General features: G+C 40.2%; 1 protein-coding gene across 1 annotated transcript; it reads right to left on the reverse strand.

Annotated features, from left to right (window-relative positions):
- Nucleotides 1–3,250: 3,250 nt before the first annotated feature.
- On the reverse strand, nt 3,251–24,141 carry ahdc1 (AT hook, DNA binding motif, containing 1). The gene is made up of 5 exons (XM_057354101.1): nt 23,368–24,141; nt 20,879–20,964; nt 9,525–9,559; nt 4,917–9,367; nt 3,251–4,641 (listed from the first exon to the last, which is right to left on the reverse strand). Exon 4 carries the CDS (start codon nt 9,193–9,195, stop codon nt 4,960–4,962), a length of 4,236 nt encoding a protein of 1,411 aa, XP_057210084.1. The 5' UTR covers nt 9,196–9,367; nt 9,525–9,559; nt 20,879–20,964; nt 23,368–24,141; the 3' UTR covers nt 3,251–4,641; nt 4,917–4,959.
- Between the last annotated feature and the right edge of the window lie 193 nt (nt 24,142–24,334).

Here is a 24,334-nt window from a genome sequence, read left to right on the forward strand (position 1 = left end):
TTCAACATTTAAGTGTTGTAATGGATCATGTAAGTAAGATTAGAAAAGAATTAAAGATATGATGCATGAAATGAACATAATAGTTACATAGGCTATTTAAAAGTAAATGCATATCTAACAGTAATGGCAATGCGTTTCTGTGCAAGATGACACGATTTTAGAAAGCTGTAATGCCAGCCCACATGAAATGGTTTTGTATCTTGTATTTTTTTAACTGTAAATTGGTATCTATTTCAAATAGACAAATAGTAAGGTACACATTTGTTATACGTACCTGTGGAATTAAATTAATTTTATGCATTTTCTAACGCAATAAACAAATAATACACGAACACATTCGCAGCCGTAACAACGGCGTGAACGGAGAGGAGTAGCAGCTTGGGTCTCTTTCCTTTATGTCCGATTTACTAGATGCTCTGTCAAGCGTGTAAATCTAATCAAGATTAAAATCTCCCCTAAAGATATGGCGCAGACATATGTGACGTAGGCCAATTGTCCAATATGTTCACTTTCTCAACGCAGCGGGGCAGCACGAGGATGAGAAATTCAAGTTTATACGCCCCCCCCCACAATCTCGAAGGCCATACGTGCAAATGAATCAGCCAATACAAAGTAACTAAAACGTGATAACGAAACAAACATAAACATATCCGATTTGAATGTAACTGTTCGTTCAATCTTCAATCAAATAACTCCGTTTTCCATAATTCCCTTTTCCCTCAGTCTTTCACAATTGCAATCGTGTCCTCGTGTGAACCTCGAGCTGCTGAATGTTTGACGCCAAAAGCTCAATCGCCTTGATCCAAATGCTGCACAGAACGGAATACCAATCAAAACACCGTACCCGCACTCAAAAAACTGTTGCTGTAAGTATTGTTGTGGTTTAAAGCTATAGGTGCGTCCCAAATATAGCGCACTATTCTATGCTTTTTTTGTAGTATAGGCCTAAATAGTGTGGGTAGTGAGTTAACATTGAAAATCCTCAAAAAAGAAGTGCACTTTAATTACCCTGATTATGCACTTTTCCAGCCGAAAATATGAAATGTGGAACTGTGTGTGGACACTTCACGCACTCAACGGTCGCAATTTCGCCTACGTAGCGGAAGGGAGGCGGGGCTATCAGACACTGCTCGAGCAAAACTCTCCTGCAGAGTTATAACGCTTCAATCTGATGATAACGCAAGTAATGCCGGGCAAATAATTATGAAAACTACATTAATTGGACAATGTACAAGTTGATTTTTGTTCACACGCATTGTGCCGTGCGATTGACGTCATTTGCGCTCGTCTGGGAAACCGATGTACTTCCGGTTAGTATAAAACCGTTTAGTATTCCATTTGGGACGATACTACCCTTCTAAAATTCATAAACTACATGGTTGAGTGCATAGTGCATAATTTAAGTGCGTAGTGCACATTATGTAAATCGATTTGGGACACAGCTTTCATTTCTCTGTTTGTATATTTTTCGTTCAGAAGGCCTTATGTGTCAAACCAGAGAACACAATTTTATGCAGTATCATGCTAATATAATCTGTAGCTATTTTGCAAGACGTAAACAACACCTGTCCAGAAAAACTTCCTGTTTTTTACACTTCACAAACATAAGAACATTTAGAACTAAATAAAACGTTAAACGAACATTTTCACTTCTAAAACCATGCAGTTTTGTTTACATATTATTTAGTCCATAACTCTTCAGACCATCCGAAAAGTATCATTTAAAATATATAATCTATAAACTAAAACCTGAGTTCTTTGATGTTAAATGTCTATTTTAGGTCAATATCCACTGGGTTTAAATTTTCTTGGTTTTTAACATTTCCGATATTTTTCCAAATTTGGCTACAGAGCAGATGCAGGACAAAATTAAACAATAATCAGAACAGAATGTGTATTTAAATATTTTCACCTCAGATACAGAATATGGAACAGACAGATACAATATTTCATCACAAAAATCACTGTACGACACAGCGGACCACAAGAAATACAAACAGAGGGTTAAAAGAAAAGCAGGAGGAGAATATGCATTGTCCACACCCTGAGTTCCAGGCCATCATATCAATGGTGAAAAGTGCCCTGGCCTCTCAACATCCTAACAAGCATCTTGGGCAGTGCATGGGTTTCTGTCCTCCCGTGATAATAAAAACACACAAATGAGTGGGATGTTGGGCACAAGGTGACCATGCTGCAGGTCCAGAGCGACGGTTGAGGGGGATCAAATTTAGACATACAGGTGCTGGTCATATAATTAGAATATCATCAAAAAGTTGATTTATTTCACTAATTCCATTCAAAAAGTGAAACTTGTATATTATATTCATTCATTACACACAGACTGATATATTTCAAATGTTTATTTCTTTTAATTTGATGATTATAACTGACAACTAATGAAAATCCCAAATTCAGTATCTCATAAAATTAGAATATTACTTAAGACCAATACAAAGAAAGGATTTTTAGAAATCTTGGCCAACTGAAAAGTATGAACATGAAAAGTATGAGCATGTACAGCACTCAATACTTAGTTGGGGCTCCTTTTGCCTGAATTACTGCAGCAATGCGGCGTGGCATGGAGTCGATCAGTCTGTGGCACTGCTCAGGTGTTATGAGAGGCCAGGTTGCTCTGATAGTGGCCTTCAGCTCTTCTGCATTGTTGGGTCTGGCATATCGCATCTTCCTCTTCACAATACCCCATAGATTTTCTATGGGGTTAAGGTCAGGCGAGTTTGCTGGCCAATTAAGAACAGGGATACCATGGTCCTTAAACCAGGTACTGGTAGCTTTGGCACTGTGTGCAGGTGCCAAGTCCTGTTGGAAAATGAAATCTGCATCTCCATAAAGTTGGTCAGCAGCAGGAAGCATGAAGTGCTCTAAAACTTCCTGGTATACGGCTGCGTTGACCTTGGACCTCAGAAAACACAGTGGACCAACACCAGCAGATGACATGGCACCCCAAACCATCACTGACTGTGGAAACTTTACACTGGACCTCAAGCAACGTGGATTCTGTGCCTCTCCTCTCTTCCTCCAGACTCTGGGACCCTGATTTCCAAAGGAAATGCAAAATTTACTTTCATCAGAGAACATAACTTTGGACCACTCAGCAGCAGTCCAGTCCTTTTTGTCTTTAGCCCAGGCGAGACGCTTCTGATGCTTCCTGCTGCTGACCAACTTTATGGAGATGCAGATTTCATTTTCCAACAGGACTTGGCACCTGCACACAGTGCCAAAGCTACCAGTACCTGGTTTAAGGACCATGGTATCCCTGTTCTTAATTGGCCAGCAAACTCGCCTGACCTTAACCCCATAGAAAATCTATGGGGTATTGTGAAGAGGAAGATGCGATATGCCAGACCCAACAATGCAGAAGAGCTGAAGGCCACTATCAGAGCAACCTGGCCTCTCATAACACCTGAGCAGTGCCACAGACTGATCGACTCCATGCCACGCCGCATTGCTGCAGTAATTCAGGCAAAAGGAGCCCCAACTAAGTATTGAGTGCTGTACATGCTCATACTTTTCATGTTCATACTTTTCAGTTGGCCAAGATTTCTAAAAATCCTTTCTTTGTATTGGTCTTAAGAAATATTCTAATTTTCTGAAATACTGAATTTGGGATTTTCATTAGTTGTCAGTTATAATCATCAAATTAAAAGAAATAAACATTTGAAATATATCAGTCTGTGTAATGAATGAATATAATATACAAGTTTCACTTTTTGAATGGAATTAGTGAAATAAATCAACTTTTTGATGATATTCTAATTATATGACCAGCACCTGTATTCCTGTGGAACCAGACCAAGTCACTGATAAAAAAGATTACTTAAACTGTACTTGCACAAACCCAAGCTGAATTATTTAAAGCCACAAAAAACTGATATCCCCCTTATGTGGTTTAGCAGCATTTTTTAAAACACTTGTGAAATTGCTGCTTTAACATGTCTCCTTCAGCAGGACCTCCTCAAGTGGTGGAACGGTTCGAGAAGCTTATGTACAAATGCTGTTTTAAAAAACAAAACTAAAAAAACAAAACAAAACTGAGAAAAGGGCAGAGTTTGCGAAGTCACCATTTATATATGTTGAAAGAAGCAAATCTTTTTAGGGATTAAGTAATTTATCTCCTCAGTGACAATCAGAGGAGGCCTGGAAACTAAACATACAGAGAAAAAGGGATCAGGATGTTGTCAAAACCTTTTGTGTGTTCTCTCACATTGGTTTAGATGTGCAGCATTCTGTAGGGATGCTGTTCCCTGCTTTTCAGCAAATTGGTTTCTTCATTGTACTAGCAGTGTCCATTCTTTCCGTAGAAAAGTCTCTAGCCCAAACTGCAGCAATGTTAGTTTGTGAAATGATGTCTATTTGCACGTGCATTTGCAGTTGCAGATGAATTCAGCATGTGAAAGTTTACACAAAAGTACATGTGAATGCATTGTGGAAAAAAGTATGTTTATTTGTGTGTGAGTGCATGTTTTGTGTCTGTCTGTGTAAATTTGGATCTTGATTGTCACTGCTGAAGAAGTCTTTATTTAGTCCTTAGCTCTGAAACTCTTCAGTCTAGCTCAGGAAGTACCTTCCAAAGGTTATCCTTTAAAAAAGATTAAAAATATGAAAAGGGTATCGTCCATTCATCTGTCAGGGAAAAAGATAAAAACAATGGTCAAATGTGGGTTAATCTTAATACATAAAAGTGTATTTTAAAAGTTAGCACAACATAGAATGTGATAATGCTAACCTAAATATTTTCTGAAAACATTTCTCATTATAAAATAATTACAGCAACTCCAGCAGTTTATTAATGCAAAAACAATAATATTTTAAGATATTAAATTAATTTAATATCATATTTATTATTTAAAAATGATTGTGAAACATTTAAATATCTGCCCCATAAAATCTTCTCTCACCTGTTTAGGGACACGATAATGTTTAGGGACATGATAATTCCAACTACAGGCTAGTGACGGTAAAACCTTCATCACTGGGCTGGTCAAGAAGCTGGCAGAGAACTCCTCCCCGAGCTGTTTGCGGTGCATAACGTTGTCCAATGGGTGCATAGCTGTCCAAGTTACCATGGTAACCCATCTCTTCATGCTGAGGGGAAGAGTCCATAGTTCCACTCATACATGAAGTTGACATGGTAGGTCCTCTGTGTAAAGGGGAGGGATATGATGAATGGGATGGAACTCTCATCCCAGACGCCATCAATGACATGTCTCGTTTGTGAGACGGCAAAGAGACTGCTGGTGGCCGCTGTTCTTCATAGCTTTGAGGGCTGTCAGTAACACTTCCTCCTTGCCCATACCAGCATGGAGAGCCACTGTAACTGGGGGAATCATATTGGGAGAACTGGTCTTTTGAGACACGGTGTGGACTCATGGCAGAACCACACTGTGGTAAGAGGCGAGGGGTTGGGGAGACAGTTGGGCTAAAAGTTCTGGCAGCATGCCCATAAGTCTGTGAGGAGGGACCAACTTTAGGGTACTGTTTTAAGACATCTGACTGATTTGATAAACTGGGAGAAACACAGGCAGAATCAGGAGGATAGACGTGAGCAAACCGCTCATCTGAGGAGGGAGTAGAAGTGTGGGCAGAATATGGGGAGGGGTATTCACAGGACTCCGGGGCATGGCTGAGGGGTGACATGCTGCTACTATCTCCACTGTAGTAATCCAATGCTTCCTGGTATACACCCCCTGAACCTATTTGCCCTGTCCCTGATGGTGCTGAAGGCTTTTGAGATTTTGTTTTTGGTGGTGGGGGACGCTCTCTTTGGCAAGGAGAAAATCCACCCCTGCCTCTACTTCCCCTAGGCTGTCTACTGCCTGTAGTACTACGTTTTGGCCCCCCTCCTTGCATAGGTGGGCTGGCAGGTGATCCTGGGGTTAAAGAACATGCTTCCCTCTCATTGTGTGTGTCAGACTTTTTTCTTCGACCACGACCTGGTTTTGTCCCTCCTTGGAATAGTACATTCTGACTCCAGTTGTAAGAAGGGCCTGCTGAATTCTCATTCCAGTCAAGCATAAGCTTTTCCAGGCTTGAAAGGCTAGACTGCCCCTCAGGCATAGGAACATCCCTTGAGCGAAATGCTCCCCCCATAACACCCATACCCCCCCCACCAGTATGAGATGAGTCTGAGGAGGATTCAGAGAGTGTATCAGGGCATGGACGCTGTTTAGCTTTTTGGGGGGTATAGTTTGAGATGTCAAGAATGTCTTTGGATTCTGATCCTGCTCCAGCTACCACATAGTCAGAGTAACCATGAAACCGATTAGTACCATATGCATCACCACCCCAGTTATTTCCTCCATGTCTGTATCCCCACTGACCTGTGGAGGTGTATTGTCTGCAACCCTCAGGGGGAGAAGATGATAAGGAGTAGGGGCTAGATTTTGACATTGACATATAACTTCCTCCTGGTGATGATGGGCCAGAGTCTCCTCGCTGTATGGTTGAATGAGTTTGGCCTGAATATCCACTATAGTTCCGCTTGACCAAACCCTGGTAGTTAGAATAACCCATCTGACACTGTGCAGAGGGAAGAGTGGTGTTTTTTGTGCCATAGGTACAGTCACTTGGTCTTTGCTGTTGTTGCTGCTGTTGAGGGAGGGGGTAAATGCTTCCCCCTTGAGGGACCCCAGCACTATAAGTAGGTGGATATTGAGGAAAACCTCCAGATAAATGAGGAGAACTTGGCGAACGGGAAAGTAAGAGTGCAGGGGATTTGGGGAAGGATGGGGTGGGAGAAGTTTGTGAGACACTGTATGAATATGAAGGCTTAGTTGTTGAGCTCCTCAGAGTTTGAGGTGATGGTAAAGGTGCCCCTTCCCCAAGACAGGCCTTTCCTTTTGGACTTTTTTTAGGAAAGGCAGGAGACCAACGATGGGCTGTACCCGGGCTTCCACCCTCATAACCTGGAGTGAATTTACTGCCTTCTTGGCGCCCAGCAGGACTAGACATAGAAATGTCTAGCAAGTCAGAGGAGTCATCAGAATCAAGTAGAGAACGAAAGTATCCTGCAAACATTCCCTGAGACTCCTCTCCTCTCCCCACTCCTCTCATGCCAGGGCTGTGATACATTCCCCCCTTACCAGTCCCACTGGTTTGAAAAGCTCCGCGGGGGGAACAAGAACTCTGGTAACTACTTGCTTTCTCAGAAATATCCCTGTCATCTTTCCCTATCCAGTCACTGTTACCATTTTGCCAGTCTTGGTCTTGATCTGTTGCACCATTTTTTAATGCCCCATTCTTTCGTGCCCGACGTTTTTTAACCTTGTCCCCTTGTGAAGACTCAGCTAAGGCTGCCCTAGTGATTCCTCCAGCAACCCCCTTACCTCTTTTTCGGGGAGTTCCTGATTCAGATGTGGGAATTTTCCGCTTTTTGCCTATTGTTTCAAAAAAGTCACTAAATGATCTCTTAAAGGATTCAGAATTTCCAGCAGCCCCCCCTCCCCTACCACCCATACAGCCTGCACGGCCTCCTCTCCTGCGGAACCGCGTGAGGCGGTGCAAAAGAGTGGAAAGAGATGGGTTTTCTGGTGGTATGTGGAAAGTCTCAGGTTCTGTTGGGGTCCAGCATCGTGGAGGTGAGCAGCGGCCTGTGCTGGGAGGTTGCCTGTTCAAAAAGGCCAGTTTGGAGAGAACATCTGCATATTCTACCTTAACATCATTAGTATCATTAACATAGGATGGCTGTGGGGATGGTAGCTTTACTGTCCGTTTCCTCCGTATTTTTTTGGGCTCTGCAGCACAGGCTGCTCCCACTCTGGTCTCACGCATGTCAGGTTGCCCTGGTAATGCCTGTTTAGGGGGACGCCCCCTGCGCCGCTTTAAAATAACAGGCAGCTCTCCAGGTGGAAACATAACCATCACACTTTTTCCATTGTTTTTCATGCGGAGAAGAGCAGTGGGCTCTCTGGGAATATTAGCTCCTGGATCACCTCCTACACCCCCTTCGGCCCCCTCTCCTGTTATGACCCCTTCGCCACGGGGTCCCGAACACACTGGCTCCAGAGATGATATCTTGTAGCTTTTTTGTCGTCGGCTCATGTGAACAGGTATTCTGGCTACTTTCACCACAATCCTTCTCATACCCAAAAAACGTCCCTGTCGCTTTCCTCTAACTATGTGCTGAGTAACAATACCCTGTCCTTCTGTTGTCATGCTATGATTTTGTGTAACTTCTGTTGAAATGGCAGGCAGTGATAAATCCTCAAAGGCTGAGGCAACCACACCCACCTCTGGAGGATGCTCCTCTAATGGCATAATATTCTCTGTTTTCCAGATCCTATTCTCCTCCTCTTCTTCATCCTTTTGGTCATGTTCCCTTTTAAACATAGTATCCTCAGCAGCTCTACGTAAACGGGATGATTTCCGAAGATGGCAGGGGAAACGCGGTCGACCAGAGCTCCGTAGGGTGTACTTCCTCTCAGCCTCCATGGAGGTCATAACAGTGCTTTGGTCTGTTATACGAATGTGATCAAGGTTGGTTGTATGATCCATTTCTGGCTTCTGACATTTTGAGTTGTGCTCTGTCTCATCCTTTGCTAAAGAGGAAGGGTTGTATTGAGAAGGTGTCTGATTGTTTGGGGAAAGGGTGGTGTTCAACAGAGGGGCTGACTGAACATGAAGTTTGTGTGTTTCAGTCTTGGGAGGTAAAGACAAGTCTTCTGGGATAAGAGAGGGGTCCTGCTCCACAAGTGAGGAGCCAGTGTCTGTAAGAGAGCACATGCCCTTTTGTGTAGGCCTGTGTTTTAGTGTGTTTGTGTCCATCCACATGTGGTTATCCATTGGAATGTGTGTGTGAGGCTGCAGGTGTGTGCTTGTTTGTGTGAGTGAATGTGATTGTTGGGGTGTGTGAATTTGTGGTTGTGTGTTTTGCTGCATGTGCATTTGTTCATGTGTGTGTATTTGCCCCTCACATTCTGTATGCCTGCGTCTCCTTGCCCTACGTCGAAACTGGTCTTCGTGGTTCTGCAGGCCATTAGCCAAAGAGGGTGTTGAAAAAAAACTGTAATGTAGTGAGCTAGCTGGATCAGAGCCAGAGGGTCCTACAGATATGCCCTCAAGCTCTTCATTGCCGTCCCATGGAGAGGGACCCTCAGCATCACTGCATTCTTTGTCAGCCAGTGCCTCACAAGCCAAACGAACACCTCCAGAGCGCAGGCGACCTGAAAGTCGGCTCATTACCCCCGAAGTTGCAGATCAGGATCTTTGTGTTTATGTTTATATGAAGGTTTCTTGTGAATTCTAAATGTGGACAGGGTCTTGTTTAGCAGGAAGGCTGTTTGAGTACACTCTTCCCTCTCATTATGTTGTTCTTGGCCAGAATAAATTGGACCTCCAGGCTTCACACAGTCTTGGGGTCCCCAGTTTTCAGGAATGCAGTCCAGAGGCAAATATTGTCCAGTAGTATTTTGAAGATAAAGGGAAAAAAACAAAAGAGATGAGGAATGCAAACATACTGTACAACAACACAGCTGAAATGCTGTTGAAATAACTGCAGTTGTTCTTACCATGTCTGCTGCTGTGGCCATGCTTTGTGTTATCCCTGTGGGCGAAAGGACATTTGTCACTATGGCGATACAGTTAGAGAAAAGTTGTAACCATGGCAATAGAATATGAGTGGAACGGTAACCATGGTTACGTAGTTTTCCTTTCCAATCCAATGGATTGCAGGCCTCACTATGGCAATACAACATATGTCTCAGTGGATATGCAACTGATTTAGCAATTAAAAGCATTTTAAAAAGCACTGCAGTGCAATCCTAGAAATGTATTTACCAAACTCTAGCACAGTTTGTTTGTTGTCTGTGATCCCCCTCAATACTCAAGTATCTCAATCTCTATTGATTTAGGAATGAAAATCAGAAACATAATTTTTTCTGTTCCATTACATGTGGCATGTGTCATTAGGCCATGTTGATGTGCACATTATGTGATACATTATTTAATTATTAAATGTGCAAAACATGAAATGACAGAAATTTAAACATTTAATATGGAGGAAACGGCTTTGAAGGTTCCAAAAAATGTCTACATTGTAACTAATTTGGTTGGCAGATAAACCTTTGATTACATTTGAAAAATAAAATAAAATTATAAAATATCCAATAACAAAGGTAAAAAGGTTTAAAGAGAGGTTTGAAGAGTTTATCATTCAAGCTTACAAATTATGTTTACACATAACAACTCCAAACACACCATCAGCTAAACACAAATTAAGACACTGCAGAAGAAAGAATCCCTAAACAATTTAGAGTTAGGATATGGCAGCAGGGGGCAGCAGAGGGACAAAAGGAGGGGTATTAAAGGCTGGAAAGTTCCTGCAGAATATGATAGATGGATAATAGATCTTTAAGTGGTCTGAAGAACAGCTAAAATAGGACAATTATGGGTAAAATGGAACAATGTATTAAAATATAATGATCAAGATCTTGCTGAAAAATGACTTTTTTGTTTTCCTTACAGGTAGATGAACAAGAATTACAAAAAGATCAAAACAGGACAACTATACATATTCTACATTGCAATTGTTATGAAGTCCTAAAAAAGCTTTAAGTGAAGAACAAAGAAAGGCTTGAACTGTAGCATATGAATAACATATGGACTATGATACTTTTTAAGTACCTTTTTGGAGCAAGACAAAATCCGCTTTTTGCATAGAAGATAACAGCTCGGACATTCTGCCTAACTTTATATGTTTTGTTTCACAGATAAAGGAAAATTGGGACTACAGGACTAAAAGAGTATAAGGGTTAATAGGTGACAGCATTTTAATTTTTGGGTGAACTATTCACTTAAGAATTCCGCTTTACTTGAGATAAACATTGTAGTGATTTAAGTAAGTCCAGGGACTGGACACACACATGCACAATACAGTTCTATCCATTTCTGAGTCTGTCCCACATGGTTTGTATTACTAACTGGCAACGATAAGAAAAGTGCAGAAAGAGAGAAAGCGAGTGAGCGAACCAGAAACATGTGCTACAGTACATATTGCCAAACAAGCTGCCACACTTGCTTTTTTGAAGACACTTTTAGAGAGACAAACAGACATTCAACATCTACAGATGTAAAAACTGATTTTTTGCTAAAAAACAGTGAACCTAAATGTATATAGGGAAATGTGTAAAACATACTCCTGAACGCACACATTTCACAGATATAAAAAGGTCACATACGTGTCATGTTACATCATATCACACATTATGTATTTTACATTATATTGTAAATTCTAGATGGTCATATATATCAGATTTCTGTATGGGTGGTCTCCACAATCCTTCATTTCACTGTTAGTAATGCTGAAACTTCACTTTTCCACTCAATTTGATCATTTCGTCAATATATAAAACAAAATAATGCCCTATACAAAATAGTTACAATCAAGTGCCTTCTGGAGCCTATATTGCCAGTTGGGCCCACACTTTCTCACACAAAATACTTTAATTCTCTCAGATTTTAACAGTGCCTGCTCCCTGTTTTGATCTCTCCTCACAGGTTCTCAGAGATTTTTTTGTAGGTCTAAATGCACTGCTGTCTGTTTATTCTTCAGAACAATTCATTTGTTGTGTTCTGGAAGGCTCGTGACCTTCACTCAACAGCCAGGTTTCTGATACTTCCCCAGAAACTGCACACCAAATGCTTCTGTCTTCGCTTAAAACCATCCACATGTTTAAAGCACCAGTGCCAATAGCAACAAAACAACACTAAAAATCAATGAACTTCTTGTGTCTCATCAATGAACTTCTCTACATTATATGATACACATAGAATCTATGTGCTTTACAAGAAAGGTTTTCTTTGTCATTAGATTTTGTTGTTAATGTGTGTTAAACTGCAACTTTCTTATGTCTGACTAAGCAGGGGGGTCCTTGCATAGGTCTTTCAATGGGTTGGCAAAAGAACGTAAGGATTTTGGTGAAAGCTGCGAGTTCCTGTTTGAATTTAAAGGTCTGGAAACTATGTGTAAGTTGAAGGTGTTCTTCTCTTCTGTTTAAAGTGTTTCTCAAATCCTCTTCTATGGCCACATCCTGTGATGCTGACTACAGCACTAGTCATAGTCTTCCTGACACCACTATAAGTGGTAAAAACAAGCCTGGCATTTATTGTTTATCTGACCTCCTGAGTCAGTTCTCGGGTTTTCTTGTCTTTGTACATGCTGATTATACACCTCACAGAACAACACAGTCTCAAGGGAATTTGTGATATTGTCACAAACTGTAATCTATTAATTCGTGTCACCCAGCACGACTTTCAATCTAAAGCATTTTAATACGGGATATCTTTCATAAGTATAAATATATATCAACGCAATCTGATGGGTATTCATACCTATTTTACAAGGTGGTTCATTTGTGTGAATTCCTATTTCCATACGATCTCATTCGTGTGTTTTGTTTTGTTTTGTTTTGATTTGAATGAATGAATGAGGCATTTATATAGCGCTTTAATGTGTATTGCTGTACAACCTTTACAATCATATGAGGGGGTCTCTCCTCAACCACCACCAGTGTGCAGCATCCACCTGGATGATACAACGACAGCCACAGTACAATGGCGCAAGTGCGCTCACCACACACCAGCTATATGTGGAGAGAGAGATAGAGCCAATTCATTGGCCATGTTTGACAAGGGCCAGTGGAGGGAATCTGGCCAGGACACCGGGGTTACACCCCTATGGGATCTTTAATGACCACAGGGTGTCAGAACCTCGGTTTAACGTCTCAAATTTTGTGCCTACGCCACGAACTGCCTTAAGACTGGGTTGCACAGAAATACATAACAGGAGACATAATCCTTTCCGCAAGTCAGTCTGACTGAATTGCATTGTATTTTATATCGCGTATCTGCAACAGATATTAGATTAATTCAGGTAAAGAAGTTAGCATTGATTGCTTGAAATCATTTGAATTACTTCAAACTAAGACATTTTGTTTACTAAGCTTAAACTATGTTTTAAGTTTTTCTTTTTTACATTTCTAAAAAAAAGTAGGTTCTATTTTTTATATATTGCTAGGTTTTTCTACGTCTACCATAGTTCTGGGAAATGTGGGAAAGTATTTATATCAACAAACTGCCATTTATTGATGACGTGACATCATGAACTGACAGAGCATACAACATTAAATTCTACAAATCTTTATCATGGAAACGTCACAACCAAACAAGCTCTATTCCATACAGGATAGTGGAAGTGAAATATGACATAAATATGCCATAATCTTTCAAATGCTCTATATAAGATAGTTCATCAGTGTACAATCACCAGGTTAATTTTGCAAAATAAACCTTGATGGGCCCGAAGGGGACACAAAAAATATGGATCTTGTCTTTGTTCTGAAAGGCTTTACTTGTTGAATATGACCTAATGATGCATCATCCCAGTTATTACACATCTATATTAAATCAATAATTCCAATCATTCTAAACCTGACTTCTAAAGTCATTCTTAAAGTGACGTTTACTTGAAGCGAGAACGCGCAATTGTTATACAAAAAAAGTACCTCTGCATGAATGAAATAAATTGCCCAGATGACAGGTCAATTTTAAAGCGTTGCCATTGACAACTGTCACAGATTATTTAAAGATATTTGACAGCTAAATCCTGTGATTAGGCCTATATCGGAACAGCTGTGAATCTTAGTGGTTCTAGTATACTTGCATCATTTTTTGTTCTAAGCCAGTTTTGTATTAGATTCATATCAACGCTGTCATAAGACAGATGCACATAAACAAATCTACTATTTAGATCTTTCATATTCTGTCTCTGTAATTTTTATAAAGTTGTATTCTGTCTCCTTTCTCTGTCTCTTTCTCTTACTCTAATTAATACCACTCATTAATTAAGCATCAGTCTCACAAGACAGGAATGAGCGCAACTGCAGTACAGTACTTTAATTACAGTCACACACGCACAAACGCTCTCTCTCACACACAGACAGAATCGTTCAAACAGATATTCACAAACATTCCTCCTCCTCAGCGTTTGAGAGAGATTCGATGTCTGGAGCTTCTCCTACTCTTCTCTCACAGTTCTGGCACCATCACATATCTGCCTGCCAGGACAGACTAGTGAGCTGGATTAAGTCAAAGTGTGTGTGAAGTAGAAATGAGTAAAGCTAATAGTGGTCTGCTTTGTGTGATAAATAATTGTGTATTTCATTTCAACGGCATATGGTAGACTAGTTAAATAATACCCAAGTTGGGAAATTCCACCTGTTTGAGCAAACCCTAAAGCTTGATGTAAATGGTGAGTGTTAAGTACAATTTCATTTATTTTGTGATATTTTACATATTATATTTATATTCTCCCTGTTATACTCTCATTATCATTAATTTAGGCACTAGCTCCCTCTCTTCCTCAGACTCTGCCCCTAATCGATCCCTTAATGTCTGTATTAGACTTCTTACTGCAGATTCCCCTCTTTGCCTCTTTTCTTCTTATTCAGCCCTTTACACGTTCTGTCATTCTCTCTTTTAACTGCGGCAATGCTCCCCAGAGGATCCAAACAGCTGGTAACGGCTAACCAATCAGATAGCTGCATCTAGATTCACAGTCCAATCACAGGCTACACTGATGGCCACCCGTCCATCGCCATAATAAACCATGCTGTAAACAATCATCACAGCACAAAACAAGCAATAAGAAATCTGAGCATGCTCAGAATGGAATTTTGTTTTAATCTCACAAAAATCGTAGCCAATCACGTCAGGTGTAGAGAGGTGCTTACAGTAAGCACACATAAATGACATTGTTAAACTAATCTGGCTTGCTGTTTTAGGAGGAGCTCGGCCCAGAGACTCAAATTACTGAATTTAATCAAATTAAATCAGTTTTGCTCAAGGGAGGATGCCGGAAGAGCTGTCAGAAGACAGGTGGGCAGCTGGAAGGCGGTTGCTTAAATATGCTTGGAAAATGATTGACAGGACATTAGACTCCTCCCACAACTGTTTAAAACTTAATTTATGCCAGATAGAACAAAACTTTAAGGACTAACACATTTTCAGACGCAGAGCAACATACACAAACAGAAATGCATGGTCCGGTCTGTATCTCTTTTCCAACTTTTTTTGAGTGCATATATATGTAAGTATGTTTGCACAAGTGTTTGTGAAGGGATGTTTGCCTGTTTACACAAGTGCAAAGAAGTGCTTGTGTGTGTTTACACAAGTGTGTGTTTGTGTGTCAGTGGGTGTGTTAGGGAAAAGCACTCACTCAGTTCAAATGAGAGTGCAGTTGTTGCTAAGATACAGGCAGCAGCCCTGACAGTGTGAGGGCGAGTGACAGAGAGAGAGAAAGAAAGAGAGAGAGAGAGAACAGAGTAAGAGCAAGACAGGGTGAGAGAGAAAATGGGGAGAGAGTGTTGGGGAAGTAGAGCGAGAGAGAGGTAGAAGTGGGTCATAAGATCCACTGAGACACACAGTGACACTCTGCAGAAACACAGCTGTCATCACACACGCACACACACACACACACACACACACACACACACACACACACACACACACACACACACACACACACACACACACACACACACACACACACACACTTTGTCTTTTCTCTGGTTTCCCTTCTCTGCTTTTCACTCTGCCTCAATCATTCTTAAGCTCTCCTTTCCTCAAACTCTGTTCCTCCTCCTCATCTGCATTCTCAATATCTCATGCAATCTCTTCCTTTTCCTCTCTGTAACCTCTCAGTCACTTCTCCTCAGCCTCTCTCTTGCTGTCTCTCTACTTGGTGCAGAAACGGAGTCTTGTGTAGAGTTGTTAAAGAAAATTACTTTTTCACACTTTTGTTGTATTTTTGTTGGTTTGTGAACAGCTGTAGTGTGTAGAAGTCTACGGTGTGGATAAGGTGTGTTTTATTGTAATAAAGGACTCTTAAAATTCTCTCTCTCTCTGTCCTGCCACTTTCTCTGTCCTACTACTTTTTTCTCTTTCACTTTCTATTACTTGAACACTCTTGTCCCCAGCTGGAGGAATTTCCTAATAATCTTCATCACAAGAGACTTTTGCACTTGGCCAAGCCATAAAGACACACAGACACCTACGTATATTACCTCTATTGCTTGTCTTTTCCCGTTACTGACAAATTGCATGGGACACTGTTGCACTGCATTTATAAATATTTAAAAGCACAAATCACGTGAGTTTTTGATAAGTTCTAATTATGCTATGTTACTCATAGTTATAAACTATTTTAAAACATAAAATGTACTTTTTATGAACGATAGCCACATTTGAACATATCATATTATATGTCATAATATCGTATAAATATTAAAATATATATTAATATCACAATTTTGACAAAATCTGCTCAACTGAACACTGAATATATGGTTTTATGTTACAGTTAAAAAAAGGCAAATTACAGAATATTGACTGCAAAAGTTAGGTAGATAGGTGGGGTGTAAAACAACATGAAAAACATGTCATTTTACTATTTTTTTCTGACGCCCCAGCTGCCAGAATATTACAATTATTTATGGATTTTTTTACAGTAAAGCTTATGACCAAAAGCATAATATATTCTACCGAATAATTTCTGATTTTATTTCGCCATGTCAGCATTATTTCACCTTTTTTGTGTTGATGTTCATAGTTAGACTGTATTTTTATAGACAACACTGTACAAATTGTTGTTTTTGTTGTTCCAACAAACAAAAACAGGATACCTGATTGCCCTAAAGTTTTGAGTTAATTCAACTTAAACATATTAGTTAACGCAATGAATTTGATGCAAACTCGTTGTGTTGACTAATATTTGTAACCCAACATTTGAAGGCAACCAGGTGACTTATTTTTTTAAGTTGAACCAACCATGTCTTTTTACAGTGGACAATAGTTTGGTTGCTGGGTTTCAAGAATAGAAAACCTTGTGAAAATTCATAAAAAATGAAACAAATAATAGAATATTTCATTTGACCCCGAGATTGACTATCAGGATTTTGTGAAGGTTAAGCACTTCCTTTCACACACTATTTGTTAAAAATGGAAAACAATTAATATTTTAATAGCTTCAAACCCTATTTAGTTCCCTGTTTTTGCACTAGGGTAAGGTTATTTTGAGAGGAGCAAAGACTACACCGATCTGACCTCCCACCCCTCTCTTGGGTCATATGACCGCAGCACCAGCTGGAAACAGCCATCCAACAAAAGTGTGTGAGAGAGGTGAGTGAAACTCACTCATTCCATCCACACCTTCCCCTCTTTCTCTGCAACCTATAATATTTATCTGCCTCTTACGTTTTTGTTTATTCAAACCCTATTCCCCTCCTTTTGCTCATCAACCAATCAGCCTAAACTTTGATTTCTCTCTCCGCACATCAAGCTGGCATCTTTCACACACCTCTCCTCCACTCCTATCCATCACTGGATTGCGTCTAAAGCATAGGCGTTCTCTCACCCGCCAGCTCTTTCACACACCCTATACATGCAGACATATGGATGTTCAGCGCACATCCTACACACAACAGTACCAAAGCTATGGCAGACGCACACTCTCGCACATATTGTGTTAGACCTTGAGGCCAGTGTTTTGTAGAGGGGCCTCTCCACTGCGGCCCTGACTTCCTGACTCCCCCCCAGCACCCCTGTTCCACTGTTGCCGTGGGAGACGCTGCTGCAGAGCCGGTTGCCAAGGAGAAGAGCTGCTGGCTGGCTGTTTAAACAACAATGGCTGCCTTGTGCACATTCCAACTCTAGACACTGACAGCATGTTAAGACCTGCTTCAGAATACACACATACGCTCCTTCTTTCTGTTTGTCGGCACAAGTATGCACATACTGCAGATGTTCCCAAGACTTTTTCTCCTGTTCTCTCTCACACGGCAAATGTGCTGGGCTTTATTCAAACGCATCTGTTTCTCTTTAAACCGCACAGCCTTAATTCTCTTGTTCTGAATCCCTCTCTCACGTTCTCTGTTTCCATGGACTAACTCTCTCGCCTTCTCGTTCAGGATGGGAGTGTATAGTGCACTCATCCATCTTTCTGTTGTACAATCCCTCTATCATCATGACCAGAAAATTCCACTCCCTCCTACTCTCTCTCTCTCTCTCTCTCTCTCTCCTCCCTTATCGGCCCTCAGTACCTCAGCTCTTCCCCCACTCTCTCACTTTCTTCTGTGTTTCTCTCTCTCTCTTGCTCGCTCGCTCTTCCTCCCTTATCTCCCCACAGAACCCCTCCTCTTACCCACAATCTCTCACTTTCTGCTATGTCTCTCGCTCGCTCACTCTCTCAGCACTGTGTAATCTCACTCGCTCTCTTCTCTGTCTCTCTCTCCCTGTCTCTGGCAGAGGAAGTGTGTGTTCCCCAGGGGGAGCTGGGCTCATTAACTTCCAGCAGACAGAGAGAGAGAGTATGAGAGGGAGAGAGAGTGCAAGAGAGAGGGAGAACAGGAAAGAGAGAAACGGGGAGGGTGAGACAGTCTGCAACAGAGTCTGAAGGTGAGGAAAAGAAAGGAGATGGATGGATGGATGGATGGATGGATGGATGGATGGATGGATGGATGGATGGATGGATGGATGGATGGATGGATGGATGGAAGATAGATAGATAGATAGATAGATAGATAGATAGATAGATAGATAGATAGATAGATAGATAGATAGATAGATAGATAGATAGATAGATAGATAGATAGATAGATAGATAGATAAGATAGTGTTATATTGAAAGTAATACAACTTTTAAAAAATTAAGCTTGAGACTGCTCGCTGTTTTTTCCTCTCTACGCAGCTACTACTTTTATTGCACCTTTTTGAGGTTCAATTATCACAATTAATAAAAACGTCATTCCTAATTAATACTACAATTTGTACTTCAATTTAGTGAATTATTATTATTTTCCTATGTATAATTCAATTAGAATCAACAGCACCACACAAGTCACGAGTTGTACAAGAGTAGCCTGGAGGGTAAACAGGTGTTTTGAGCTTGCTGCCTGACACACCAACACCCACAGTCATGTGTGGGAAAGCTGAGGTCACATGTGAATTCAGCTCTGGGACCAATTTGATCTTGGTTTCATTAACAGAGCAGCATGCCTTAACACCATATTATTCTGAAAGAATACAGTACTGTTAGGAAGGAACCAAATTGACCGCCAAATCGATTACGACCTCGTGGAGAATGTTAGATGAGAACCCATTGCCTACTGCTATGTATCCTAAGAATCAAACCCATGATTTGAGCTACAGGAACAGAACATATGTGCTGTAACTTTAAAGCATTGTTTACATTGTTCCATTATGTTTCAGACAGTTTATACTATGAACAAGAGTACATTAATGACAAAACTACAACAATTTTATTTGCAACCTATCATCAGTGATAAACCAAGAATTATTCAGACACCAGATATATACTTTTTACTAGTGGGTGCAGCACATTGTAGTTCATTTATTTAAGTGAGGATAGGAAAATAGAGTAAATTGAGACAAATTATGCCCAAATATTCTTCATAAGGTTGAGTGCCAGTAAAATTGATAAAGATTTGGGGCCAAATTATTCAGACCTGACCAAGTTTTTCTTAAGTGTTTTTTCTATAATTACTGATGCGACCTTTTTACACCACAGACTGAACAAAACTAAGCATTGCTTGGTATTTGGCTGCCCTAAATTAGTATTATGTAATTGTGTACTTAAAGGGATAGTTCATCCAAAAATGTCATCATTTACTCACCCTCAAATTGTTTCAAACCTGCATAAATTTCTTTGTTCCAATGAACACAGAGAAAGATATTTGGAAGAATGTTAGCAATTTTCAGTTCTGGGACATCATCCATTATCATAGTAGGAAAAATATTGTATTTTTTGTTCTGTTGAACACATAATGAGATATTTTGAAGAATTTAGGAAAACAAAGAGTTCTCAGGCACCTTTGACTACCATTTAATTCTTCCTACTATGGTAGTCAATAATGTCCCGGAACTGAAAATTACTAACATTCTTCCAAATATCTGATGACAGATTTGTAATTTTTGGATGAACTATCCCTTTAAATGTAACAGCTGACAGCTATTCAACCTAATCCATTACATGTACCTTTCTATCAAAGTTATCTGACATAAAAAAGATGAATTTGTTCTGACACAGTTTAACTCAGAGTTCTTGTCATATTTTATTACCATTTTCTATAGCGAATAAACTGTGATAATGTAAGAAATGTTGAAGGTGTCTAAATAATATTTTGTTCGACTGTAGCTTCTTTACAAACATAATGACTTCATAAAAGTCATAAACATTTGTGAATCAAGAAAATATTGAATTAAGTTATAAATTTGAAGGACTATACTTCAGCAATATTTACAAAATAACTGAGATTACGTTTCAGTTAAATGGTTGCTCTCTGCTATTACTGTATTCTGTAGTTAATAATAATAATAACAATAATAATAATAATAATAAATAAAATAAAATGATGGCCCTTTAAAAAAACCAAATAATACAATTTCTGTAGAAAATGCAACTTTCCTTTCCTGCTCCTCATTCTGTTCTGTTCTATTATTATTGTTATTATTTGAACTATTTATTGGTTTAAAATAAATTAATGACCTTTGTATTAAATTCATGAATCAAAACCACAGTGAATCTAAACGTTTCTGGTGTTTAAATTCGTTATTGAGAAAATTGTCTAGTCTTTTAATATGTCAAACAAACAAAATAACGTAAATGTCTCAAATATACTTCATCCTGTATTTTTTAAATGTATAAACATTTAAACTTAAACCCTGGTAATATTAAAATCTTTCATTTAGTAGGAAAACACTTAAAGTAGATCATTGACAACAATGAGTAAATTGGAACAGGCTGTCCCGAATACCTAAACGGATGTATGGAACAAAAACTCACGCTTACCTTAGACATTGATTCTCTCAATCATTTCTCATCTCACTCTCAAACTGCATGTTTCCATGGCAATCTTCAGCCAGGCAGTTTGTTACCTGAAAAAGAGAGACGAGAGAGAGAGAGAGAGAGAGAGAGAGAGAGAGAGAGAGAGAGAGAGAGAGAAATCAAGTTAGCATTGACAAATATGTAACATTTACATTTAAGCATTTGACAGACACTTTTATCCTAACTTACAGTGGATTCAAATTAAATGTTTGTTATCCGTATGTATGTTCCCTGGAAATAAAACACACAACCTTTGAACTCCTAATACGGTGCTCCGATTGACTGCCAGGTACATATCATTACCATGCAACTGATCTCTACAATTAAAGTCTACTCTATCAACAGCATGAACACAGAACTTCATAAATTGCTAGTGTAAGATGAAGTATAAAGACGGATGGTGTGAGCATTTGTTACATATACTGTATGTTGTGGTGTGTATCTCACAGCATGCTTGAGATATTGTTTATGTGATATATCGCTTCACTGCTGCTTCTCGTCTCTAGCTTGTTTTTTTCTCCTCTCTTTTTCTCTCACTCTTTAATAATTGAGCTGCTTCTGTCTCTTGTTAGAGTTGGCTCGTTACTGAGAGACACAGAATCCAGCCAGGTATACAGAACCCCTGGATACTCTCTCTCGCCTTCTCTCTCTCCAACTCCATGTTCCTTATGCACAAGTTCTCTGTGTCTTGTGTTCACACACACACACACGCCACGCACACACACACACACACACACACACACACACACACACACACACACACACACACACACACACACACTGATGTGGATAAACTTAGCAGCCTGCAACATAATGCCTCTCCCTTTCTCCCTGCCCGAGGATCTTAGGGTCAGAGGTGCAAATTTCTCCAAAAACAAGCTACAGCCAGTCACAGAGGGAATAAAAAAGTGCAGGAAAGAGAGAAGTTCTGCGTATAAGGCTTGTTCGATAAGTATGTGTTGTGTGAGACATTAGATTCACTCAGTGTTTTTTTGGGTGCCAAGCTCCAGAAAATTGGATAAATCCTATAAAAAAATCTGCAAAGGGATAAATCTAAATATCAACATGAATATATCTGCAGGGATATTTTTTGTATGTTTCTTTAGTGTTTTCTTTAGAACGGCTATAGGATATAGATCTGAAAGCAGTGGCCAAGGTCAGTTTTACTTTATGCTATGTCTCCGCTCTGCCAATCAGAGGTTTCCAGCTGTTGTGGGAAACCAAGCTTACTTCACAGAATAAAGGTTGCCATGGAGACCAGAGCTATAAGGTTGGCCAACACTTTGTGACAGGTGGACACGGTAACACATACACAGACTAGCCTACCCCCTTTTCCCCAACCCTTTCAACATAACCTGATGATTCCATATAGACGTATAAAGTCACAAACCCATACAGTTCATCCTAAATATTATATAGACTAAATAACATTTAAATGCGCATTATATCAAATGATAGCCTCCTCGCGGGTCACTATATGGTTATCTGTCAGTCTCCATGACAACACGGCATATGGATACAGAAGAACAGAACATTTACTTATCCCCAGAAACATCCGCGTTTGCGTAATGCCACTATGTGCGTGTTTGGGGCAGAGCAGCGCGCATGTTTTTTTACGTTCTTGGCGTGTGCTGTGAATAATCGCGACTGTCACAACATAAACATCTCCACATTACGCACCGCCGTCGCGCGCACAGCTAGAGTCGAAAGACTTGCGCCAACGCGCCACTGCATTGCTCATCATTGCCCACTGTCAAGCAGCAGAGGACATCAGTAAAAAAAACTAACTTTAATTGCCTTGTGATGACAATGCTGCATAAAAGAGAGAGAGGGAGAGAGAGAGCTGAATAATTAGCCAGACTAATCAAAAGTGGAGTCATTGGCGAGCTCCAGGCAGAAGCGCGAGGCTGTTGTCGTCTCCCCATAATTATCAGCAAACGTATCAGACGCTCATACATGCCGTCAGTCAGCAGCCACTTATGATCACCCATCAATATTTCATAATTGATGGGCACATTTATGCTTGCTGTGTTTTACCGACGCATACGTATTTCACACTATATGTATGAGTCAATTGAAACGGTGCATATTTTCATTAAAAAAACGAGTTAAGTAATCTCAATTATTACAAAGCTTTCATATAACAAAACATGTATATTGTTGTTTAAATGACAATGAATAATTTACGCGCAGAAAACATTATATATTTACAATGTATAACATGACTCATACAAAAACGTTTGGAATGTAGGTGAGTGTAGGCTAATCTATGTATGATGTGTGCGCGCGCGCCCGCGTGTGTGAATGAGTGACCTATCGCGAGCTCAATGAATGGCAGCGATGAGGTTAATAAAAATTCCTTCAATAGAAAACACAAACCCTCGTGAAATGCGGCGCGGCGCAAGGAAAGACTATGCAAATGTTGGCTGCGAAGCCAGACGCCGCGCACTCACCGGGAGGCGCCGAGCTCCGCGCTGCTGCAGCTGTGGTGCTGCGCTTCTCACGCGCTCATCAGGCTTGTCGCGGCTGGATCGCAGAACATTCGGTAATAATACCACTCTTGACATGCAGCATCCTATACGCAGAAAGTCTCTAAAATACTATTTATGTATGTTGGTTGGAGGTTTTAGTCATCCCGATCCTCTTCTGTCTCGCGACGCCAAACAGGCTGTTCAGCATCTGGCTTTAAAAAAAAGAAAAGAAAAAAAGAAAAAGCTATGCAGATAGAAAAAAGGAAAAATTGCGAGTTGTTGTCACCGCCTCTGATAAAAACTCAAACTGCAGCAAGGATACCGCAGTTTGAACACCGGAGCGCCCCGGGAGTGGAGCGAGCGCGAGTAATTGGAATGAGCGCCGTTCTGCGCCGTTTCTCGCCCTCTGCAAACCAACTCGTAGTTATCTAGTCAGAGAAGGCTGAGACGTGCCTTGTCGACAGGGGCATCCGGGCCTCCGTAGATTCTTATGTCTGGATTTTTTCACTCCTCTGAAGGACTCTGGGTACTGAAGTTTTGCTTACAAGTATGACTTAATTTACCCTCCCTCTCTCCGTGCATATGGGTTGCATAAAACCTGTCTCAGACGTTCGACCCATACGTAACGGCTTCATATAACATCTGGGATGCACAAAATAGAGGTGCAGTGATCCCTAAAAAATATTTTATATATGCATAACAAGCCAATAAATGTGCATCAAAGTGAGTTCTCATAACGCAAAGTCCATCTGACAAGAAGTTTTGACATAAAAGAATGCATAGGAAATGCTCTTCTATGATGTTAACATCATAGATGCTTTTTTTTATAAATATTTAAGAGATATGTGAGTGTTCGAATTGAATAATGCTTTAAAATGACCCAATGTGGTGGTATTAATGTCCTAGAAGGGAACTGTAAATGTGTTCAGACCTGTGTTCTCTTAATGAC

This window comes from Triplophysa rosa, linkage group LG16 (assembly GCF_024868665.1).
Source record: "Triplophysa rosa linkage group LG16, Trosa_1v2, whole genome shotgun sequence".
Lineage (NCBI taxonomy): Eukaryota > Metazoa > Chordata > Actinopteri > Cypriniformes > Nemacheilidae > Triplophysa > Triplophysa rosa.

Excerpts from the sequence above, each read along its gene's own strand:
- ahdc1 (XM_057354101.1), bottom strand. The coding sequence starts at position 9,195 with ATGAGCCGACTTTCAGGTCGCCTGCGCTCTGGAGGTGTTCGTTTGGCT.